General features: G+C 53.0%; 1 protein-coding gene across 7 annotated transcripts in view; it reads left to right on the top strand.

Moving 5' to 3' along the window:
* Positions 1-20,665, top strand: part of MYLK (myosin light chain kinase) — a 284,510-nt gene that overhangs the window by 195,571 nt on the left and 68,274 nt on the right. For 6 of the 7 annotated variants that reach the window (XM_044942611.2, XM_006078551.4, XM_044942623.2 and 3 more), the window contains 3 exons: positions 399-2,302; positions 9,239-9,355; positions 18,990-19,082. In XM_044942611.2, coding sequence (XP_044798546.1) covers positions 399-2,302; positions 9,239-9,355; positions 18,990-19,082 — 2,114 coding nt within the window. Of the gene's footprint in view, positions 1-398; positions 2,303-9,238; positions 9,356-9,734; positions 9,791-18,989; positions 19,083-20,665 lie in introns of those variants that run through there. The other variant, XM_006078555.4, reaches the window with a different exon arrangement.

Raw genomic sequence — 20,665 nt, 5'->3', positions numbered from 1 at the left:
CTGTGCCACTATCCACCCACCTTCCTCCTGGTCCCAGCAGGCCCAGCTCGGCAGCCCCAGATTGTTTGTATCCTCTAGCTGAGGCTGCCGGAGCCAAGACAGAGAGACTGGAAGGGGAATGAGGGAGGGAGAAGGGGGGGGGGTAAATTTTTTTCTTTTTTTTTTTTGCACACACCCTTATAAGGCTACTGAAGTCATTACCGATGTAACAAACCAACTAAGCAAGCAAGCGCCTCTCACCAAAGTTCCCTTCTATAAACATGGCCTGGCCAGCCCCCCTGGCCTCCCCTTTCCTCCGCCCTCCCTCCCTCCCTCGGGGATTTGCTCTCCCTGACGTCTCTTTCTTACCCGGCCCCTTTTCCTCCTGCTACTTTTCTTTTTCCCTTCACTGGTCGCAGGGGGAGGGAGCCTGCCAGCTGCGAGGGCCTCTGTGGCCGAGGAGCTGGTGCTGATGGTGGTGGTGGTGGTGACGGCTACGGGAGCCTGAGGCCTGGCTGGCCAGTGGCGAGAGGGCAGGGTGCCCCTGCGGAAGACGACGGCGAGGACGTGCGTGGGGTGCTCAAGAGGCGCGTGGAGACGCGGCAGCACACGGAGGAGGCCGTTCGCCAGCAGGAGGTGGAGCAGCTGGACTTCCGCGACCTCCTGGGCAAGAAGGTGAGCACCAAGACCTTGTCTGAAGAGGACCTGAAGGAGATCCCAGCCGAGCAGCTGGACTTCCGCGACCTCCTGGGCAAGAAGGTGAGTACAAAGACCTTGTCTGAAGAGGACCTGAAGGAGATCCCAGCTGAGCAGATGGATTTCCGCGCCAACCTGCAGCGGCAAGTGAAGCCGAAGACCCTGTCGGAGGAGGAGAGGAAAGTGCATGGCCCCCAACAGGTGGACTTCCGCTCTGTCCTGGCCAAGAAGGGGACTCCCAAGACCCCTGTGCCTGAGAAGGTACCCCCTCCAAAACCGGCCACCCCAGATTTTCGCTCAGTGTTGGGCAGTAAGAAAAAATTACCAACAGAGAATGGTAGCAATAACACTGAGGCCTTGAATGCCAAGGCAGCAGAAGGTCCCAAGCCTGTGGGCAATGCCCAGCCTTCAGGGTTCCTGAAACCCGTGGGCAACACCAAGCTGGCTGATACCCCCAAACCCTTGAGCAGCACCAAGCCAGCAGAGACCCCCAAACCCTTGGGTAATGTCAAACCAGCTGAGACCCCCAAACCCTTGGGCAGCACCAAGCCAGCAGAAACCCCCAAACCCTTGGGTAATGTCAAACCAGCTGAGGCCCCCAAACCCTTGGGTAATGTCAAACCAGCTGAGACCCCCAAACCCTTGAGCAGCACCAAGCCAGCAGAGACCCCCAAACCCTTGGGTAATGTCAAACCAGCTGAGACCCCCAAACCCTTGAGCAGCACCAAGCCAGCAGAGACCCCCAAACCCTTGGGTAATGTCAAACCAGCTGAGACCCCCAAACCCTTGGGCAGCACCAAGCCAGCAGAGACCCCAAAACCCTTGGGTAACATCAAGCCAGCTGAGACCCCCAAACCCTTGGGTAACATCAAGCCAACTGAGACCCCCAAACCCTTGGGTAATGTCAAGCCAGCTGAGACCCCCAAACCCTTGGGTAACATCAAGCCAACTGAGACCCCCAAACCCTTGGGTAATGTCAAGCCAGCCGAGACCCCCAAACCCTTGGGTAACGTCAAGCCAGCTGAGACCCCCAAACCCTTGGGTAACGTCAAGCCAGCCGAGACCCCCAAACCCTTGGGTACTATCAAGCCAGCTGAGACCCCCAAACCCTTGGGTAATGTCAAGCCAGCTGAGATCCCTAAACCTATGGGCAACGCCAAGCCAGCTGAAACCCTCAAACCTGTGGGCAACGCCAAGCCAGCCGAGACCCCCAAACCCTTGAGTAACGTCAAGCCAGCTGAAACCCCCAAACTTGTGGGCAACGCCAAGCCAGCTGAGACCTCTAAACCGTTGGATAACGCCAAGCCAGCTGAGGCCCCCAAACCCTTGGGCAATGCCAAGCCGGCTGAAATCCCAAAACCCACTGGGAAAGAAGAACTTAAGAAGGAGATTAAGAATGATGTGAACTGCAAGAAGGGCCATGCAGGGGCCACAGATAGTGAAAAGAGACCAGAGAGCCGAGGGACAGCCCCAACCTTCGAGGAGAAACTACAAGATCTCCATGTGGCAGAGGGTCAGAAGCTGCTGCTCCAGTGCCGGGTGTCCTCTGACCCCCCGGCCGCCATCACTTGGACACTGAATGGAAAGACGCTCAAGACCACCAAGTTCATCGTCCTCTCCCAAGAAGGTAAAATGGCTGGGGCCGGGAGGAAGGGAAACTCTGTCCTAGTCACCGTCAGCTCCCAGAGCCCTGCTTGTTGACAATGCTCATAGCCCAGAGCCGGGTGGGAATGGCCGCTTTCTGCGCCCCTCACCCACAGGCTCAGTGCCCACCCTGGGCCTGGGGCACACACTCCATTGCTGGCAGCCAGAGGCTGGAGTCTGGTCCCAGGGCACATTCCCAGACCTCAGCATCTGTCTGGCAGAGCCCCCTCCTGGCACCCCTAGGCGTGGCTCCTCAGAGGAGCCCTGGGTCTGGGCTGATACCCCATCTCTGGCCCAGAGAGGGCTCCAATGACAGGCTTGGACATGGGGGCACCAAGCTGGGGCTGGCCGGGGGCTTGGGGCTGAGAGCTGCCTTTGAAGCAGCATTTTCGGTTCAGGGCAGGGTTTGTAGTGATGGGATGTGATTTGAGGTCAACAACAACTTGAGTCTTGATAACACTGTGGGTTTAAAGGGACCTGAAGGGGAAGCAGCCAGGCGGACAGAGCCACTCACTTCCTAATTTGGATGAGGCTTGTTTGCTGGTATTTCACATTCTTGGGTTGTGGAGAGAAGGGGGGTGGTGCATAAATCCTGCCATCTGGGGCCTTTCAGCATTTGGAATTCTCAGATGGGCCAGTTTATACCTAGAGAAGAGATGGGGGTGAAAGGGTCTCTTCCCTGACCCCTCCATTTGGTTTGAAATGTTTTCATAAATTCCAGTCCTGAACTAGAGCTCCAAGGATAGCAGGCTTCCCACACCCCACTCTCATGGCCGGTGCTGGAATAGAGTCTGGCCTGAGCTCAAGGCGGAGGCTGGTGGCCCTGGACGGGGCAGGGTACATGGCTCCCTGGGAAGTGGCACTTTACCCTTGGTGAGTAGAGGGCAGCCACCGCAGAGGCCCTGGAGGACAAGTCCTGTCAACTCCTGATCAGCTGAGACAGAAGCACTCCCCTGGATGCACTGCCCTCCTCCTACCCTCTGACAGCACCCCTCTCCACCCCCTCCCTCACCCTTCATCTGGCTTCCTTCCTTCCTCTTAAAAACCCTAATGAAGTACTTGAAGATAGCATTATCCCTCTCAGCTCACGATGGAGTTTCTCTCTTCACTCTGCAACTCAGACAGCAAATCTGGGCTGGCTGAGCATTTTGAATCTAACTGCTGAAGGAGTAAAGAGGAAACTGGCCCAGAGAGAGGAAAAGGGTTTATTTTCTGCTAATGTGTTGACATGATAGCTTTTCCATGTGAAAATCCTCAGTTTGGTAGGGGCCTCCAGAAGTCATCTCATCTATCCCCGTCTCTGCTCATTCTGGCCGTCCACACATAGGAGGGCATGGGGGATCACCATGAGATGATGATGATGGGGGATTATCTGAGATGTCCAGAGCAGTGGATGCCAAGCCTTCCCTGCCACCTCTGTCGGCCTGTCCTGGTTGGAAAGTGTAGGCATAAGACTGCCTCAAAACCTTGACCAGGAATATTTCCCATCTTATCCTGTGGTGACCTCTCAGAGCAGGACGGAAAGTGAGCTGCTGCCATCTTGGGGACAGGTGTGGTCCCACAGGTCTGCTCACGGTGAGGGGCATGGCTGCAGCACCCTCAGGGAAGCCAAGGTTAGGACAGCTGAGGACAATATTCCACAGCCGTACAGCGGTTCTGGGACCTGCGTGGAAACTGCAGAGCCACCAAGAGTTGCTTATAAACAAATCACTGGACGAAGCAGTGAAAGCAGACCTCAGCCCTGGTCTCAGACACACCCCCAAGCCCTTAGACACAGGCTGCTCATACCCAGGGTGCAGGGTGGGTCATATCTGCTGGGCACCGAGAGCCTGGCTACTCCAGTATTGCCTCCCACAGAAACCACCTCAGACGGACAGTTTAGGTCCAAAGCTGAAGAAGAAGAAATGATTTTAAAAGGCCAGCACAAGAAGTTTGGTAGAGGGACAGGATTATAGAGATAGCCCCAAGTCCAACCTTTAAAAATATTCTAAATATTTGTAAGTCCTCTTTGAAAAATAAGAATAGCTTGGATTAATTGAACACCACGTGCCAGACACTGACCTAGGCATGTTATTCTTTTCACTCATTTAATCCTCGTAACCAGTATACTGCCTAAGTGACAGAGAAGTTAAGGGCTTTACCAGAGGTTGCACAGCTAATTAATAACAAAGCTGGTCTTGGAATGTAGGCAGTTGAGTTCCAATGCCTAGACCACTCTGCTCCATCACCTCTTAGTTATTATAATTCTTGTTAGTGTGTCAGCATGCTGGTCGTTCCCTGATCAACTTCCCCGAGAGCGTTGCCTGTGAAGGGAAAAGGCTAATGGCTGTTCATTCCTCGACACTGTCAACAGCTGTCAAGAGGCTGGAAAACTGGTGGTGGGCTCTGGGCTGGTGAGTTTTGGTGTTTTCACTGCAGTGGAGAAAGCCGACCTTGACACCGGCCTATTGCCTTGCCAAGGTAGGGAGGGGGCTTGGTCTCAGAGCAGCGACTGCACTCTGTCCACCGTCCCTTCCCTAGCGCTTCACTCTCCAAATCTTCAGGTGCCCAGGTCAAACACAGACCCAGGAGAAAGCCTGGGGAAAATCCTTGTCAGTGACCACTTCCACAAACCCCACTGCAAGGAGTAGGGCCTCTGAGAGGTGTGAGTGAATCTGCTCTCAAAAGACCTGGAAGAGAGGACACAATCGCACAGTGATAAACCTCTTCCAGCCAAGTGCCGGTGATGAGCAGGAGGAGAGGGAGGGAGCTGAGTGCTGGGCCACAGGGAGAGGCTGGTGGTGAAAGGGCTGGACCTTGATCTGAAGCGTGGAGGCGGGCAGGGCTCCCAACAGGAGAGGGGGGGTGTGGGCTTCCCAGATCGAGGAGGAGGCCGGCTCCCAGCTGCCAGCATCCTCCAGGCTGGAGAGGGAGGTGAGGTCCATTCCATCCTCGATCATGCTGAAGAACTCAATTCTAAAGACAGTAGGAGCCCTTTAAGAGTTGGGAATGGGAGTGATAGACACAAAGCTGGGATTTAGGGGCTTTGATTGATTCTGTGCCCAAAGACAAGGAAAGGGCGTCCTGAAGAGATTGGGGAGAAGTATGGTGAGGCCTGGACTAGCAAGGTAGCCATGGCCACAGACAGGAAATGACTGGTTTAATCAGCAAGGGCAGAGTTAACAGAACCTGGTGCCTAGGTTGAAACAGGGTTGAGGGGATAGGGGTTTGGTAAGGAAGAGGAGGGGGTTCAGGACCACTGAATATCTGTGTGGGGGTGACTGGGTTGCAGTGATGGCATCAGTGGAAATAAGGAAGCTGGCATTTTGGGGTGTTTGTAGGGAGAAGGGGGTTGCTAAGTGGGTTTCTCCATCCTTCACACCCCTCTGAGTATCCTCTCCACCCCACCTCCCTGACTCAGCACCCTTCTCACTTCTCTGCACTGAACCTTACCTCCGCTAAGATCAAGGTTCCCTTCCTCCAAGCCTCACTCCCAGACTGTGGTCCCCAGGCCTTTGGCCATGACAGACCCCTGTGCTCTCCCGCCAGCGGTGTGCATGTCTGTGACCCACTGCTGGTGGATACTGTTCATAGGTTTCAGGGAGCTTCTCTGAAGGCTGTAGCTTGAATAGGGCTCATATAGCCCACGGGCCCCACAGAACATGATTATGTTCACTCCATCTAGTGCCAAGAGAGCAGAAGAGGTGTGCTGACAGTCAATTGAATAGACTGCATTCTTGGAGGGACCTGTGGAAGTGTCCTTGCTTTTCCTGCATCTCCCAGAGCTACAGGGCAGACGGTGCTCACTTACAGCAGCTGGGCCTGCCCTTGGGCCTGCAGGGTGGCCTTACCAGGCCCTTCTGGAGCAGAGCTGCTCAGGCCTTGGCCCAGGACTGGGAGGCCCAAGGACAGACAGGGAGCTCTGCGCTGCTGCTGAGAATTTCTTTCATCTTTGTGCCTTATTTTCTGTCCCCAGACCAGGTTTCTTCCCCCGGCAAACATTTCTCCTCACCTATTGATGAGGATTCATTTTTGTTGTGTTGTCAATGGGTGATTCATTTTTTTTTTTGCCATCAGTGTGGGATCTTGCAAAGGCTTTTTAAAATATGTAAGTCCATCCCACAAAACACAAGGATCTACACCACACTTACTATGTGCAAGGCAGTATTCCAGCCCATTTCATTAGATGCATAATCCACTTGAAGAATTCTGAGCTAAGAATTTCTTTCCCTTTTAGAAACCATATTATCTCTTTCAAGGGTCAGTTATGTTTGATTAAGTGTTCATGACTTTTTCTTACATATATCCTACCAGATCACCTGTTCCAGAAATTATGCCTTGGTCATTCTCAAAAAAAAAATTTTTTTTTAACTGACGGTATTCCAGGCTCAGGAAAAATATTCACAATAGTCACAGGCACTGCCCTCCAACAGCTAGGGTGGGAGAGTGGCACGTGTTTCGTAATGGCCTTGGGAAGTGAACTCAGGGCGTAGAAGAGGCCCATCTACGGCTGGGGGTGCTTCAAGATGGCCCTGTCCCTGAGGAGGTGACCCAGAGCTGAGTAGCACTGTCCTGGTGGGCCAGGGGCCCTGACACAGAGAACAGCCTCAGCAGAGCCTCTGCGGCTTGGGGCCACTCCCTCCCCCTCACACACCCCACCTCCCCTCTCCCCACACACTCAGAACCCGGAACCCAGGCAGGATCGGGGGAGGGCCTTCAGACTCTGTGACCTTGAGGGGCTCTCCCAAGGCGGGTTCTAGCTGAGCCATTCATTGGATCCCTGGTTCCCATCCCCCTCACCTTCTTTTCAAAATTCCCCACCAGACTGAGGCTTCTCAAAAAAAACTCTGGGAAATGGTTTTTCTTCTGGAGGTCAGGAATAAGCTGTCCCACAGGAAATACCAGATTCTTCAATCTGGGCTAGCCCAGCCTCCAAGCCTGCTGGGGCCCTCCCCCAACCCACACACATGGCCAGGGGTCTAGGCTGTGAGCAGCTTGGAAAAACTGCCTTTATGATATCCCACCCCTCCCCCTGCCTCCCACCCCAGCTCCCGCCGTGAAGGGCGAGGGCTCTGGTCTACATGTCCCACCTCTTCTGGGGTCTCACTACTGTTTTGTGCCATTTTGGTTTAAGGCTGAAGGCAGCTGGGGGACTGAAGCTGGGAGACAATCAGAGACTCGACCAGGAGGTTTGCTGGGAGTGGGCCTTAGCCTCAGACTGAGGAAAAACAGCAGGATGGGGTCTGTGTCTTCTAAGCCTCAAGTTTGGAGGCCAGAGGTCATCTTCTCATGCCCCTGCCTCTCGGATGAATGGAAACTTCTCTCTCTAGAAGATAGTTTCTCTCATTCCCTGATTTGTGTGCCTCATAGTTCTCACTTTCATGACAGAATTCCTGAAAATCCAGCCTAAATCCTTTCTGTGGCAGTTTCTGCAAATTCTGTGCCTAACCACAGGGGACAGAGACCCTGAGGCATTGCGGTACCATGTAGGAGAGAGAGGGAGGCCCTGCTGAGGGATGGGGTCTAAATGAGAGTGTAGGAGGGGCTGCAGATCAGCCATCCTGCCCCAGGGACTTGGTAGAACTGAGGTTTCCCTGTTGAAGACTTTGCCCAGGTGCCAGAAAGTAAACAACGCTTCTATCTCGCTTTCTCCTCCAGCCTTGGTAAGATTCTCTGTGCAGAACTGACGTCACCCTTCCTGTCTCCGAGTGTCCTTGTATTTGTTGGTCCAGTCTGTGTGTCTGTCTAATGGGGGCGCAGGTACTTTTTCCATCAAAGGCCGTGCCTCTGCACATTCACACCTGGGATGCACAGAGCTCTGCCAGCTCAGGACCAGTGACTTGTGCCGAGCAGTGTGGTGGAGAGGGAGGTGGCCAGAGCCAGTGGCTCTAGACAGCAGGATGCACATGGCTCTGGCTGTGCCCTCCTCCTCATGTGATGGCAGCTGCCATGACAACAGGGCAGCTTGGAGCAGGATGCCGTGATGCAGGCTTGTGTGAGTCTGATGGCAGGAGCGAGAGCACTGCTGCCCCCCTGCCTGGCCCAGCAGGCCCAGTCCTCAGGCGATCTCTCCCCACACCCTCAGGGAAACTCCCCAGAGGGGCCCCTCAGAGAAGGAGCCAGCCCTGGGATGAGAGAGCCAAGGTGGTCAAGGACCAGACTCCCAAGTGTACACCCAACCTGACCCTTCCTTCCCTCAACCAGGCCGGAAGAGGCGTGCTGGGGCAAGGGCAGACCCGTAGAAAAGAGAGCTGTCCCATCCCTCTCTGAGGGGACCAGAAGACCCTACCCTGGGGGAAGCAGCCCCGCAGTGCCCCTCTCCCAGCCCAGGGCCCCTCGTCAGCCAGGGGTGTCAGCTCATATACCATTCCTGAAAAGCCAACTCCAGAGTCTCTGGCTGGTCTCTGTCTCCTTCCAGCAGATCTGCCCACAGGCCAGTGTCCCTGCTGGGCAGGGGTTCCTGCCCTCTTCCACTCACCTGTTTGTTCAGAACATCCTTTTCCAGAATGCATTCCCAAAATCATCACAGTCGGCTGGTGGAGCGTACTCACCTGCCTCTGTCCCTGCCACTGTCTGGGGACCTGAACTTGTCTCTCTTGGTGACGTCCAGTGCGAGGGCCTGGATCCATCTGCCCTTTGCATTGTGCTCCTGCTCTCCAAGGTCAGGGGCTATTTCTCCCTCTTCTTCTTACCTTGCTGTTGTATGTTTCCATGAGAGAACTCACTAGAAGAGGGGGTTGGGTGTATTTAGAGATCAGTTATTTTGGATCTGGGTTATCTGTGGGCTTTGATGAGGAGAGTGGGTTGGTTCCCACAGGACCTCTGACTTCTGGGCTCCTGAGGATGCCTGTGTGAAGCGCACTTGCTGTGATACTCCCAGTGCCAGGCAGATGTTGGGCTCAGACCTGGTCCACTCAATACATCTTCCTCCTCCCCACAGGCTCCTTGTGCTCCGTCTCCATCGAGAAGGCACTGCCCGAGGACAGAGGCTTATACAAGTGTGTAGCCAAGAACAGTGCCGGCCAGGCTGAGTCCTCCTGCCAAGTCACCGTGGACGGTAGGTGGTGTCCACCCAACACAGCCCCACACAGAGTCCCACTTATCAGCGCCCACCATCCCTAAACAGATCTGCCCCCAAAGCGGTCATCCCCACCAGAGGCATTCTCATCGTGGATGAGAAACCATCTTTTGCAAGACGAGACAGGAAGGGAAACAGCAGCTCTGCTTGATGGTTCCTTGTGGCCTCGCAGTCCTGCCCTCAGCTGGAAGGAGGGCTGCTCACCTTATGGGCCCCCTCCCCGGTCCTAACCACACCCCCACACCAGGCAGGGAAGCCGGACACAAGACAGGAGGAGAGAGGAGAAAAGACACACCCACAGGAAAATGACTACATAGTATTTTACAAGCTGAAACAAACAAGTGTCAGTGCTGGCTGGGCAGACCCGTGAGGCGGGAGCAGAGTGGGGTCCAAGTGGGGCACTTCTTCCAGGAGGTGAGTCGGGGGCTGAGGCTTTGGGTAGAGCGGCCAGGCCTGCCTCTGTGATTTGAGAGGAATAATCATAATGTAACAGAGGGAGGGGATGAGAGGCGTGAGGGCAGAGGGTCCTGCCAGGGCTGAGTGGAGCTTCCTGTGAGGAGGGGGCGAGTCCAGTCCTGTGGGGATTTGTCCTAAAGACACGCAGGTGGCGTGTGTGTGAGTCTCCTGCTCTCCTCCGCGTTTTGGAAGGAGACTAGATGGTTTAGGCCCCCGCCTCCACCTGGCGTGACAGGACACCGGGCTCCCAGGGAAGGGAGAGCGTCCCTCATGAGCTTTGCTGCTCTATTAGGGCCGAGCTAGGGCCGGAGTCCCATCTGGGGACTCACAATCCAGGGCCCATTCTTAGTATTTTGTTACTTGCCTGCAATGGCCTACAAAGGTAGTTTGGGGAAACACTTTCGTGCCTTTGAAATGCCTGGCTAGTAACTATCAGTGACATGTTAAAAGCTAGTGTCCAAATAAGGCATCTTGAAGACCAGTTTTTTGTTCCTCTGCCTGTGAACACGATCGCTTGACTTCTAAACTCCTAACCTGTTTCACAAGATGTGGAATCGTTGTCTCTGTTCTGGATATTGTAATGTGATTTCCTGATCATGAAAGCCGAGATCATGATACACAGTGAGCGGGAGAAAAGGAAGGAGAGTCTTAACAACCAAAGTCTTTAAACACACACACACACGCACACACAATGGCAACACAAATTAAATTGTCAGTTGCCAATAGTAAACCTGAGATTGTAAGATACTGTGTGTGTCTCCCTGGAGTTCTGTGAATGTGTTTGTCACAGATACTCTGAGTTTAAGGGAGCAGATTCGATGGGTCAAAGTATACAGTCAGTTCAGAAGGGGGTTTGAAGCATGTGTTTTGAGGCTAAGGGGCTGCTGCTCCTTATTCCTCCTGTCACCCACCCAGGTCAGATCCTGTTTCTTTCTAGACAGGTGCTGTAGAATAGTGTTCCTGGAAACTTGGCCTCAGAAGCCTATTTCTAATAGCCCATACTTGGGAGCCATGCTGATTTCCGAAGGAAGCCCCTCTTGCTTATGAGGTTATATGCTTTTGGAATCCCTGGCCTCTTTGGGTCCTATTCACATGTCCAGCTGAAGGCAGGACAGCAATTCATTCTTATCTGCAAAGTGTCAGCACCTTTTCTAGAAAGAGCAAAATGGTTTATTTTTAAAACCAAACTTTGTTTTCAAAGTAAAATTTCCTTTTTCCTTACAGAATACATTTGGGGATATTTTTAAAGGTTTGGGGAATTCATTCTACAACTCAAGGCACTTTTGTTGCCCCTAAGTTGGTCTTCTTAGTAGACTCCCTTAGGAGACTAATAGACTCCCTGGCTGTCTCCATGAACCTTGACCATCATAATTTATCTGTGGTTCCTTTGGAGGGGCCCTTGCAGGGTTTGCCCTCCAACTACAGATTGGGAGTTGGGTCTTAGGAGAAGAGCTAGGAAAGGGATCAGAGGGAAACCAGCTGAGATAACAGCGCTGACTCCAGGTTAACTGGGTTTCGGTTTATATTTTTTCAAAGAGAAAAAAGGGCAGCCCCTTCCACACCCACTTTCTTTTCCCTGTTGCTACACATGGAGATATGTTCTTGTCCTGCATGTGAGTTGCTTTCTTGCCACATTTAGCTTTATCTTTCCATCAAGAGCCACCTCTAAGCACATAGTTAAGGATTGCAGACTTCTGAGCTGCTCCCTGGCCCCCTTTCAGCATCTCTCTCGCTGTGCTTCTCTCAGCTGAATAGGCTTTGAGTCCTGCTCTGTGCCCCGATCCTCTCAGCTCTCCCCACTCCCTTACTCAATAAGACCTGGGGGTAGTACCCAATGGGTCCATGCGCCCTTTGATCTTATAGGCAAATTTCTGTGTGTTTGTGGATTAGAGCATTTTTAAAAAGATAGAGTCCATAGTTTTTAACCATATTCTTAAAATGAGTCATGAATTAAAATAGAGAGAAGAACCACTTGCCCTAAGAAGTAACCTTGACTGAACTTTTAAGCCCAGTCATTGTGCAGGGTCTTCCATTTCTCTCCATCTGCAGCTTCCCGCTACACCTCTGGATAAGACATGTCTTGCATCCCTCCTAAGGGGCTGCAAGGTCCCTGTCCACTAGGGGTAAGGAACACAGCTGCTACTGATGTCAGACTGGCCTCGCCCCCGACAGTCACTCACCATCACTTGGGTAGCCTGTGCTGGACACCACTTAGACTCTACATCTGTGGTCAATAGAATGATATATTTCAAGACCTCATGAAAATGACTTTGATTCATTGGCTGTTCTGTATTAGCTACACTGCTGCCTCCCTCAGAGGGAGGTAGCCTTTATATTGCAGCACATCTGGCTCTTTTAATCCTGCTGCTTCGGTTGTTTCCATAAGAAAAAGGGTGCTCTGTGCACTGTCTTGATTATGGTCATGCCCCCATTCCGTCCAAGGTAGCAGCAGGCATGTCAGCTTGTACTGCAGAAAGCAGCTGAAGCCTGCAGTGGGTAAGGATTTGTCAGAAAAAAATCCCAACTAGGAGAAAAGGCTGGGCTTCAAGGCCTGCCATGGCCAAAAACTCTTGTGCATTTTTAGTTTATGCAACAATTGGCCAAGGTATCCTTCTCATTGGGAAAACCCAGGTTCAGTGAGAGTCAGAAGGCTTCCCCAGTCACTCAGACAGTACGAGGAGATGCCGTGTCCTTGACTGTCTCTGATTCCAAAGCCCAGGCCCTTCGAGCCGCCCTGCTCAGGGAGTCACAGCATGAGTTACCCTGGCAGGACTTGAACCCAGGTGTGTCTGGTTTTGAAGTCTGCACCTTTCCCTGGACTGTGTGGTGCCCCTGAATAACACTGACGTTTCCACTGTCTGAGAGAGCCAGGTCTCCCTTACTAACAGCCTTTCTTGCTGGGAAGCCCTGCACCTCTGTGAGTGGCCCAGGTGAGAGGTGAGAAGGCAAAGCCCTTTGTAGGCCCCAACCCCAAGACAGGGCAGCTCTAGCCACCCTGCCCAGCTGCCCCGCCAAGGGCTTCGGGCCTCAGCCACCTGTGAGATCAGAAGTTTCACAACCATGGGGGGTGGTATGTGTGTGTGGTGGGGTGTAGCGTTCCAGTGGGCATTCATTCAGCCAGTACATCAGTGCCTGCCCTGCCAGGCACTGCCCCTGGGGCTGGGGTTCAGAGCAGTGAATGAAACAGAAGCTCCTGGTCTCAGAGCCTTTACACTGGAGTGAGGGAGAGACAAAAACATGGAGGAGCAGACAAGTCCTACGATCTCAGGCGATGACACGTGCTGTGGAGAAAGCAAAACGGGGCAATGGGGAGGGTGGGGCCTGTCTGAACAGAGGCCTGAAGACGTATGGGAAGGAGTCTCAGCAGTAGGAAGGAAGAGTAAGGGCGGGAAGGTCAGCTGAGGCTGTGAGCAGGCGCTCCCAGAAAGAGAGGTAAGGAGGCCAGTGTGGCTGAGCACCAGGCCAGGGGCAGAGAGTGGGAAATGAGGCTGAGGACCTGCAAGGTCACGTGGGCTGCAACAGGACACCGCATTTTATTCTGAGTGAGATGGGACAACACTGGATGTGGTAAAGGATCCCTCAGGTCGTGACCGGACCCAGGAAGAGGACGAGGAGAGCAGGTGCGAGGTGGCCATGATGTCCGGGGAGCTTAGACTCCGTGGGAGAGGTGGGAAATGACCAGACTGATCATGTTCTGACAGTACAGCTGATAGGAGTTGCTGAGGAACCGAAAGAGGAGAGAAAGGGAAGTCAAAGGTGACCCATAGTTTTTGTGAGAGAGCACATATCAGCGGTGGTACCAGCTACTGAGGTTAGAATGTGGTGGGTAGGGTGGGGGCAGAGTCAAGTATGTGGAGTTTAAGGGGTCCATAAGACATCCATAAGATATCCAAGGGGGCTTGTCATGTTGGCCAACATTTAGACGAATCTGGAGTTGAGGCAGGAGTCGGGTTGGAGGCAGGATATAAGGAGTCAGCTACATGAGGCCACTGAATGTCCTAGGATTACATGGGGTCCCTACAGGTGGATGTGGATGACAGAGAAAAGGAGAGAGCCCAACACTGAGAAACAGGGCAGGACAGTGGTCTGCAAAGGAGACACAGAGGACTGGCTGCAGTGAGACAGGAAGAAATCAAGGAAAGAGGGTTGTTCTAGAGGCCAGAGAGCGATCATTTCAGCAAGAAAGGATGATGGAAGTCAATACGTCAGATGCCTCTGCCAAGTAGAATAAGATGAGCCTGAGCATTGGCCTTTGGATTTGGCAACCCGGGGTGATTTGTAACTGTGAGAAGGGAGTTTCAAGACTAACTTGTGGTGTATGCAGCTAACAACCCATGCCTTGGCTCCTAACTGCTGCAATCCACTGCCACTGTGGCCAGGTAACGCTTCTGACGGCTGAGTTGACTTCGACCCACTCTTCTTTTCTTGGATCGAAGAATCTGCTCCCACTCCCATTTGTTCTTTATATCGACTCAGGCAGCTAATGTGTATTAGGTTGAACTAAATCAAATTACCATTTTAGCAGGTCAAAAGCACCTGAATATTGGCAAACAGTATGGTTCAATCTGAAACATGGGTATAAAGTACTTAGCATCATACCAGGCATGGATTGGGGCTTCCCAGGTGGCACTAGTAGTAAAGAACCTGCCTGCCAATGCAGGAGACATAGGAGACGTGGGTTCAGTCCCTGGGTTGGGAAGATCCCCTAGAGGAAGGCATGGCAACCCACTCCAGTATTCTTACCTAGAGAATCCCATGGGCAGAGGAGCCTAGTGGGCTACAGTCCATGGGGTCTCAAAGAGTCAGACACGACTGAAGCAACTTAGCACAGATGCCCAGGCATGGACTAAGTACCCAATAAATGCCAGCTGTTACTCCACATCTCATCTCCTCTGGGAGGTGTGGCTGTTCTCATTTTCCTGGTGAAGAAGATCAGGAGCTTGCCCAGAGACTCATGATCACTGGACTGCAGAGCTGGGAAGACACTCATTCTGGTCCGACCTCTCTCTCCTGGCCTTGCCAGCATGCTGCTTGCTCCGGGGCAGAGAGAGAGAGGCCAGCCCCTCTGCTCTACCCATTCTGGGGGCTCCTGGAAGCTCAGACACCCACTCAGAAGCCTCCCAAGACATCATTCCCCCTACCGAGAGTTGCAGCTCTGGGAATGACCTCTCTTGGGGGAGACAGAAGGAGAAAGGCTGCGGTGGAGGCTGAGCCCAGAGCTAGCCCAGGAGTGGAAGTGGTGAGGCGTTGTCCATATAAGGATGTGTATTCCTCTCTATGTCAAGGCCCCCCATGTCCCCACACCACTACCTTCCTCCCCCGTGTTTCTCTGGGGGCACAAGCAGTCCAGCAAAGGACTTCCAGCCCTGGGGCCCAGGTCTAGAAATGGAGTTCAGTTTCATCACAAGCTGATTAAAATAGACAGAAAATACACGCTGCTCTTAAACTTTTATAACTATTATTTTTATCCCCTGGGCAGGCGTGTGAGCACAAAGCTGGTTCTGATTAAGCACATGGTCCTCCCAGCCTACTCCTTGCTGTGGTTCTCACGGACAGACTGATAGTTAATGGCTTGTGGTACAGGCACAACCCCCAGGGGGGCGGGGGTGCTGCAGAGGAAAGGGGGGCTCCTCCCACCCCTGCAGTGCTCCATGTCTGCAGGAGTGCCTGGTTTGACAGTGAAAGTTGAGCCCATTTCCCCAGGGCCAGATGGAAAGATAAGCGCAGGGAACCTCTACAAACAAAACTCAAAGCACAAGACAGTTGTGTCCGACTCTTGGTGACCCCAAGGACTGTAGCCTGCCAGGCTCACAGGTCACTGTAAAGCAGTCACCCACGCTCTGAGGACGGATGCAGGGGCAGGAAACATACAGCAGGGCCTCCGGGAGGGCTTTCTGAAGAGGGAGGATCTTAAAGTGGATTTGGGAAGGAGGCCAGACAATGTGGCAAACAGGAGAAGTGAATGAATAGGTAAATGATCACCGTTGCATGCCTTCTCTCCCTAGAGTCTTGCAGTGCTGCAAGGCAGAGAAAATAAGTGTCATTTCCTTTGTACAAATGTGGAAATAGAGACCCGGGGCATGATCCCAGGATTCCTGATGACAAAGGCGAAACTAGAGCCCTCCTCTCTCCTTCCTGACTCTAATGGTGCTCAGAAGCAAAGTCCACCACAACCCCACGAGGAGAGAAGGAATCTCAGTCCCTGTCTGCCTTCTTTCAGGCACTCATGGAGACTGGCCCTCTCATCCTTTGCTTGCTTGGGCCTCAGTCTCCCCATCATTAAAATAAAAAGTCTTGACCCTTCTTTACCTCCCTCCTCTGATGCCCTGGAACTCACTGGGAAAAAGATGGCGAGAAGAGTGCTGATGCCAAGGAAAAGAGGACTGTGTGTGCCTACTCTGTCCTCACCTCCTCTTCCGTAAAAGGGGGGAAAACAAAGAAGTGTCTGCGTGTGCCTTTCTTTGAATTGTTATTGGTGCTGTCGGTGCTGGTCTGGAAGCAAGGGAAGAAGGGAGGGCCTCAGACAAGGGAAACTAGACTCATCTCATGACCTTGGTTTATGGCAGCCTCATCCACAAATGTCAGGGAAGCATGGACAGGTTTTCTTGACTCGAGCAGTAGTCCCTGAGACCCGCCCCTACCTCTGCGCTCACCCGAAGACCCACCCACCTGAGCAGAGAGACTAGCAGTTTTCAGCCTGGTGGCATATTATTGACACCAGCCTCCCCACACAGGCCAATCAAGTTGGGATCTGGGGAGTGAGATACCAAGGTACAGGTGCTTCTAATGAGCAGCCAAGGTTGAGAACCAAAGGTTAATAAATATGTACTAAGGATTTTTCTGGAGAAGGCAATGGCAACCCACTCCAGTATTTTTGCCTGGAAAACCCCATGGATGGAGGAGCATAGTAGGCTACAATCCATGGCATTGCAAAGAGTCGGACACGACTGAGTGACTTCACTTCACTTCAAGGATTTTTCTGTAGATGACAATGATTTCTATTTCTGGGGAGAATACCCAATAAGAGCAAATGAAATCCTCCCTTCCCCATGGCACTTCCTGCTCCTTTTTCCATATCCACACGGAGACCAATGTGGGGCAGCCCACTGAGGAGACAGGACACAGGCCATGTTGGCTCTGGATGGCGGGGCCCCTGGCTCATCGTCTGGGGCTTTTTGGCTCTTACGGAAGGCAGCAGAGGATAACACTCAGCTGGGGATGGCAGCAGGGCAGGGGGATTCCTGGATTACCCAGCTAACAAAGAGTGGGCTGGCCTTGGCTTAGGAAGGAAGCCTATTGGTGTAAAGGAATACATAGGGAGAGACCCACATTCTAGAGCAGGAAAGGAACCCAACGCCATCTAGAAGGAGCAATGCATCCTGAGAGGAGCACTGAGTCTGCATGCTGGGGAAGCGTACGTGCCCAGCCCCTAGTTCTGTGCTTATGTGCCCACCCGCCAGAGCCCCTAGTGTCCAGTCTAGGGGAGAGCACGTGTTAGCAGCCAGGATTGCCCCACCTTGGAGGAGGGACAGGGAGATGGCCCTTCCTCACCAGCCAAGCCACAGCAATGTGGCCAAGCCTCAGCTGGAAAGTCCCACCCGCTCCTTTCTCCCTCGTGCTTCCTCTTCAGGGGCAGGAAGAGGATGCACAGGAAGGGGCTCTGAGTGGGGGAGGCTCCCTCCTAGCACAGCCTCTGAAGGGAGTTCCTTGTGGGGAAAATGCTGGAACCTAGTGATAGCAGCACAGCCAGCTCCTCCCTATCCTGGTCCGCAGGCAGTTTCCCTGCAATTTGCTCTGGTCCGGTCTCTTTAAGGCCCAGTGAGGGCCTTTTCCTTTTCCACTCAGCCCAGCCCAGCACCATGTTATCCTTGGCAATTAAAAAAAAAAAAAAAAAGCGTAACGTGAGAGTTGCAAGTTAAGCTTTATTTAGCGCAAAATGAGGACCATAACCCAGGAAACAGCACCTCAGATAGCTCTGAGAAACTGCTCCAAAGAGATGGGGGCAGAAAGGTAAGTATATATGAAATTTTAGTGAAGGGTGAATACATGCAATCAAGCACATATTTTTCCAAAAGGTTTCTGCTAGTCTCATGAAGCTTGTGCTAGTCACGAGAAACAGTCATCACCATGAAGGATTTTAGTGTTTTTCTAGATATGAGGAGATACAAGAATTGGGCTCCTAAAATTTGTTCCTGAAAGTATGTTTATCTGAAGTTGTGTCCTGCGAGTTTCCTACCTGCTGCCCTCCCAGAGCGCAGAGTGCCTTGGCTCTGCTCTCCCTCCTGAACTCCTTTCGGGAGGTATTGGAGGTCAGCAGCACCTATTGAATCTTTGTGGAGGTAGATGGCAAGAGCCCATGGCAAGTGCCAGTTTGTAGTTGATGCCCTGCTGCCAAGGGAGGGCTTCCCCTGGCATCATCCACACTTGGCGTGAACGTGAAGAAGGATAGTGGAGGACAGGCCTGAGGAGTCGTGTAGCATTTCAGCTCTGCCCACAGGCTACCGCTGCGGGGTTCCACTGGGTCCGCTTTGGGGAGAGTGCAGAAGCCCCCATGACACGTCCAAATCCAGAGCGAGTGAAGCATGCCGACTGCTGGCTCAGAGGCCTCCATCTGATCTGGAGTTCTGACTGTCAGTGCCCTTGTTCCAAGGGAGTTAGAGAAAACGGAGGCTTCAAGACCCCTCCAGATCGAGCCCAGGGGCAGCCACCCTGTGCCTTGCTTCCTCTGGTTAAGAGACCTCTCTGCACAGAGCAGGCTTCTGGAAGTCCAGAATGTTTAGCCCAAGTGGGTTAAGACCCAGTGAAGGGAAAGGCAGTGCCTGGGTGAGCAGAGGGGCCCTGCTGATGTGGTTCTGCTGGCCCACACCCACAGCAGAGGTGGAAATGCTCACCAGCTCCCAGGGAGGCCTGTCCATCCATCTTCAGGGGGACTTTGCTCTGCACTTGATGTATAAGGCCTGGTGGCACAACTGCTCCGTCTTTGGTGCTCTTGATGCCAGCCCAGGTGCCATCTGCCCCGTAACACGAAGGGCCCTCTGAGTGGAGCAGGGTGGGGAGGACTATCGTGGTGGGTGGTGGAGGTGGGATTTTTATTGCAACGTCTCTTCTGCTTCTTTCCCTGGGTGGCTGCCGACTCATGTTTGTTGTTCCCATTTAGTTCCAGATGCCCCCGCCAGTGAAAATGCCAAGGCCCCGGAGATGAAAGCCCGGAGGCCGAAGAGCTCTCTTCCTCCAGTGCTAGGAACAGAAAGTAAGTACCTGTTCAGCTCTTCCAGGTAAGCCTAGGACCAAGGGCTGCCACTGCCTTGCCCGTGCTCTGCAGAGTCTGGCCCCTGTGCTCACCCTGGTACCCCATGAGCCCCTGGTGACCCTTCCTCATCCCTCCCATGTCTTCCGGCCGAAGCATATCCATGTCCTCTGTCAGCCCCAGTCAGGCCCCTTCTGCTTCCCACCAAGACCCCTGGGAGACCATCCCCTAGTCTCTCTCAGCTGTCTTTCCTGCCAGATGCACCTTCTCAAAGGGGGCTCTGACCAGATCAATCCCAGCTGGAGTCCCCAGTCACCCGCAGAGCCCACCAGCCCCGTATGAGTGAACCTTTCCAGGTGGCCGCCCTGGCACGCCTGCCACACGTGCACACACCTGCTGACATCGCACCTCAGCCTTCCAGTCTGAGTGCTGCCCCCGCCCCCCAGCTCCTTTCCCCCGTTTTATCCTCAAGGCAAGCTGAGCTCCTCGGCGTGCTCCAGCCATCCCTGTGCTCCTCCCCTCGTGCCTTTCCTTGGGCATCTCTGTCTTCAGACAGACTCCCACGGAAAAGCTGTCTCATCCCTGAGTTTGTCCTTGCTCTGGCTGAAAGGAGCTCTTCCCTCCTGTGAGCCCCCGTAGTACTCAGTACCCACTTCTGCCAGAAGGCTGTCTCCTTCCCAGTGTCATGGTGACATGTCTTTCTCCTCCTCCCTCCTACTTTGTAAGGTGACTGGGCCAACTCAGGGGTGCGCCTTTCAGGATGACGGTGCCGTGACCTGTTCGTAGAAGGGCCTTACCCACATCTTTTGGAGTCAGCTTGCAGCTGTGGTCTAAACAGCTGAGCAGGAATGGGGCTTTTTCTGTGACTCTGCACGGCTTTCTCCCTCTTTTTGGATCTCGGCCTCCTCCAGGACCCCCTCATCTTATGGGGGGGCTTTTACAGTCCCACAAAAATGTTTCAGTATCTTATAAAATTAGGAAGAAAATTAACTTTTAGATCAAAGAAGATGTTTTAATTTTTAATATTAATATTCATCTTTATACCAATGCAGTTATAAAATGTAACTTACATATATACATATATATATTTTTTTTTTCTTTAATGAATAAAGGGGCCTTGAAAGGCAAAGGTGCTTAGAGTCCACAAAGATCATAATGCAGCCCTGGCTTCCCCTGCTGCTGCTGCTGCTGCTGCTGCTAAGTCGCTTCAGTCGTGTCTGACTCTGTGCAAGCCCAGAGACGGCAGCCCACCAGGCTCCCCCGTCCCTGGGATTCTCCAGGCAAGAACACTGGAGTGGGTTGCCATTTCCTTCTCCAATGCATGAAGGTGAAAAGTGAAAGTGAAGTCGCTCAGCTGTGTCTGACTCCTAGTGACCCCACGGACTGCAGCCTACCAGGCTCCTCCGTCCATGGGATTCTCCAGGCAAGAGTACTGGAGTGGGGTGCCATTGACTTCTCCTGGCTTCCCCTACTGATGAACTATTGTCTAATTTTGTTAGAACTTTGCCTTGAAAGCTCCAATGTTAACAGGAGGTATGGGGTTTCCTGGACATCCCAACATGCTCTCTCTGTGTTTTAAAGAGCAA

This window comes from Bubalus bubalis, chromosome 1 (genome assembly GCF_019923935.1).
Source record: "Bubalus bubalis isolate 160015118507 breed Murrah chromosome 1, NDDB_SH_1, whole genome shotgun sequence".
Lineage (NCBI taxonomy): Eukaryota > Metazoa > Chordata > Mammalia > Artiodactyla > Bovidae > Bubalus > Bubalus bubalis.
Note: the sequence above shows the minus strand (reverse complement) of the source record. Positions and strands in the feature narration are given on the sequence as shown.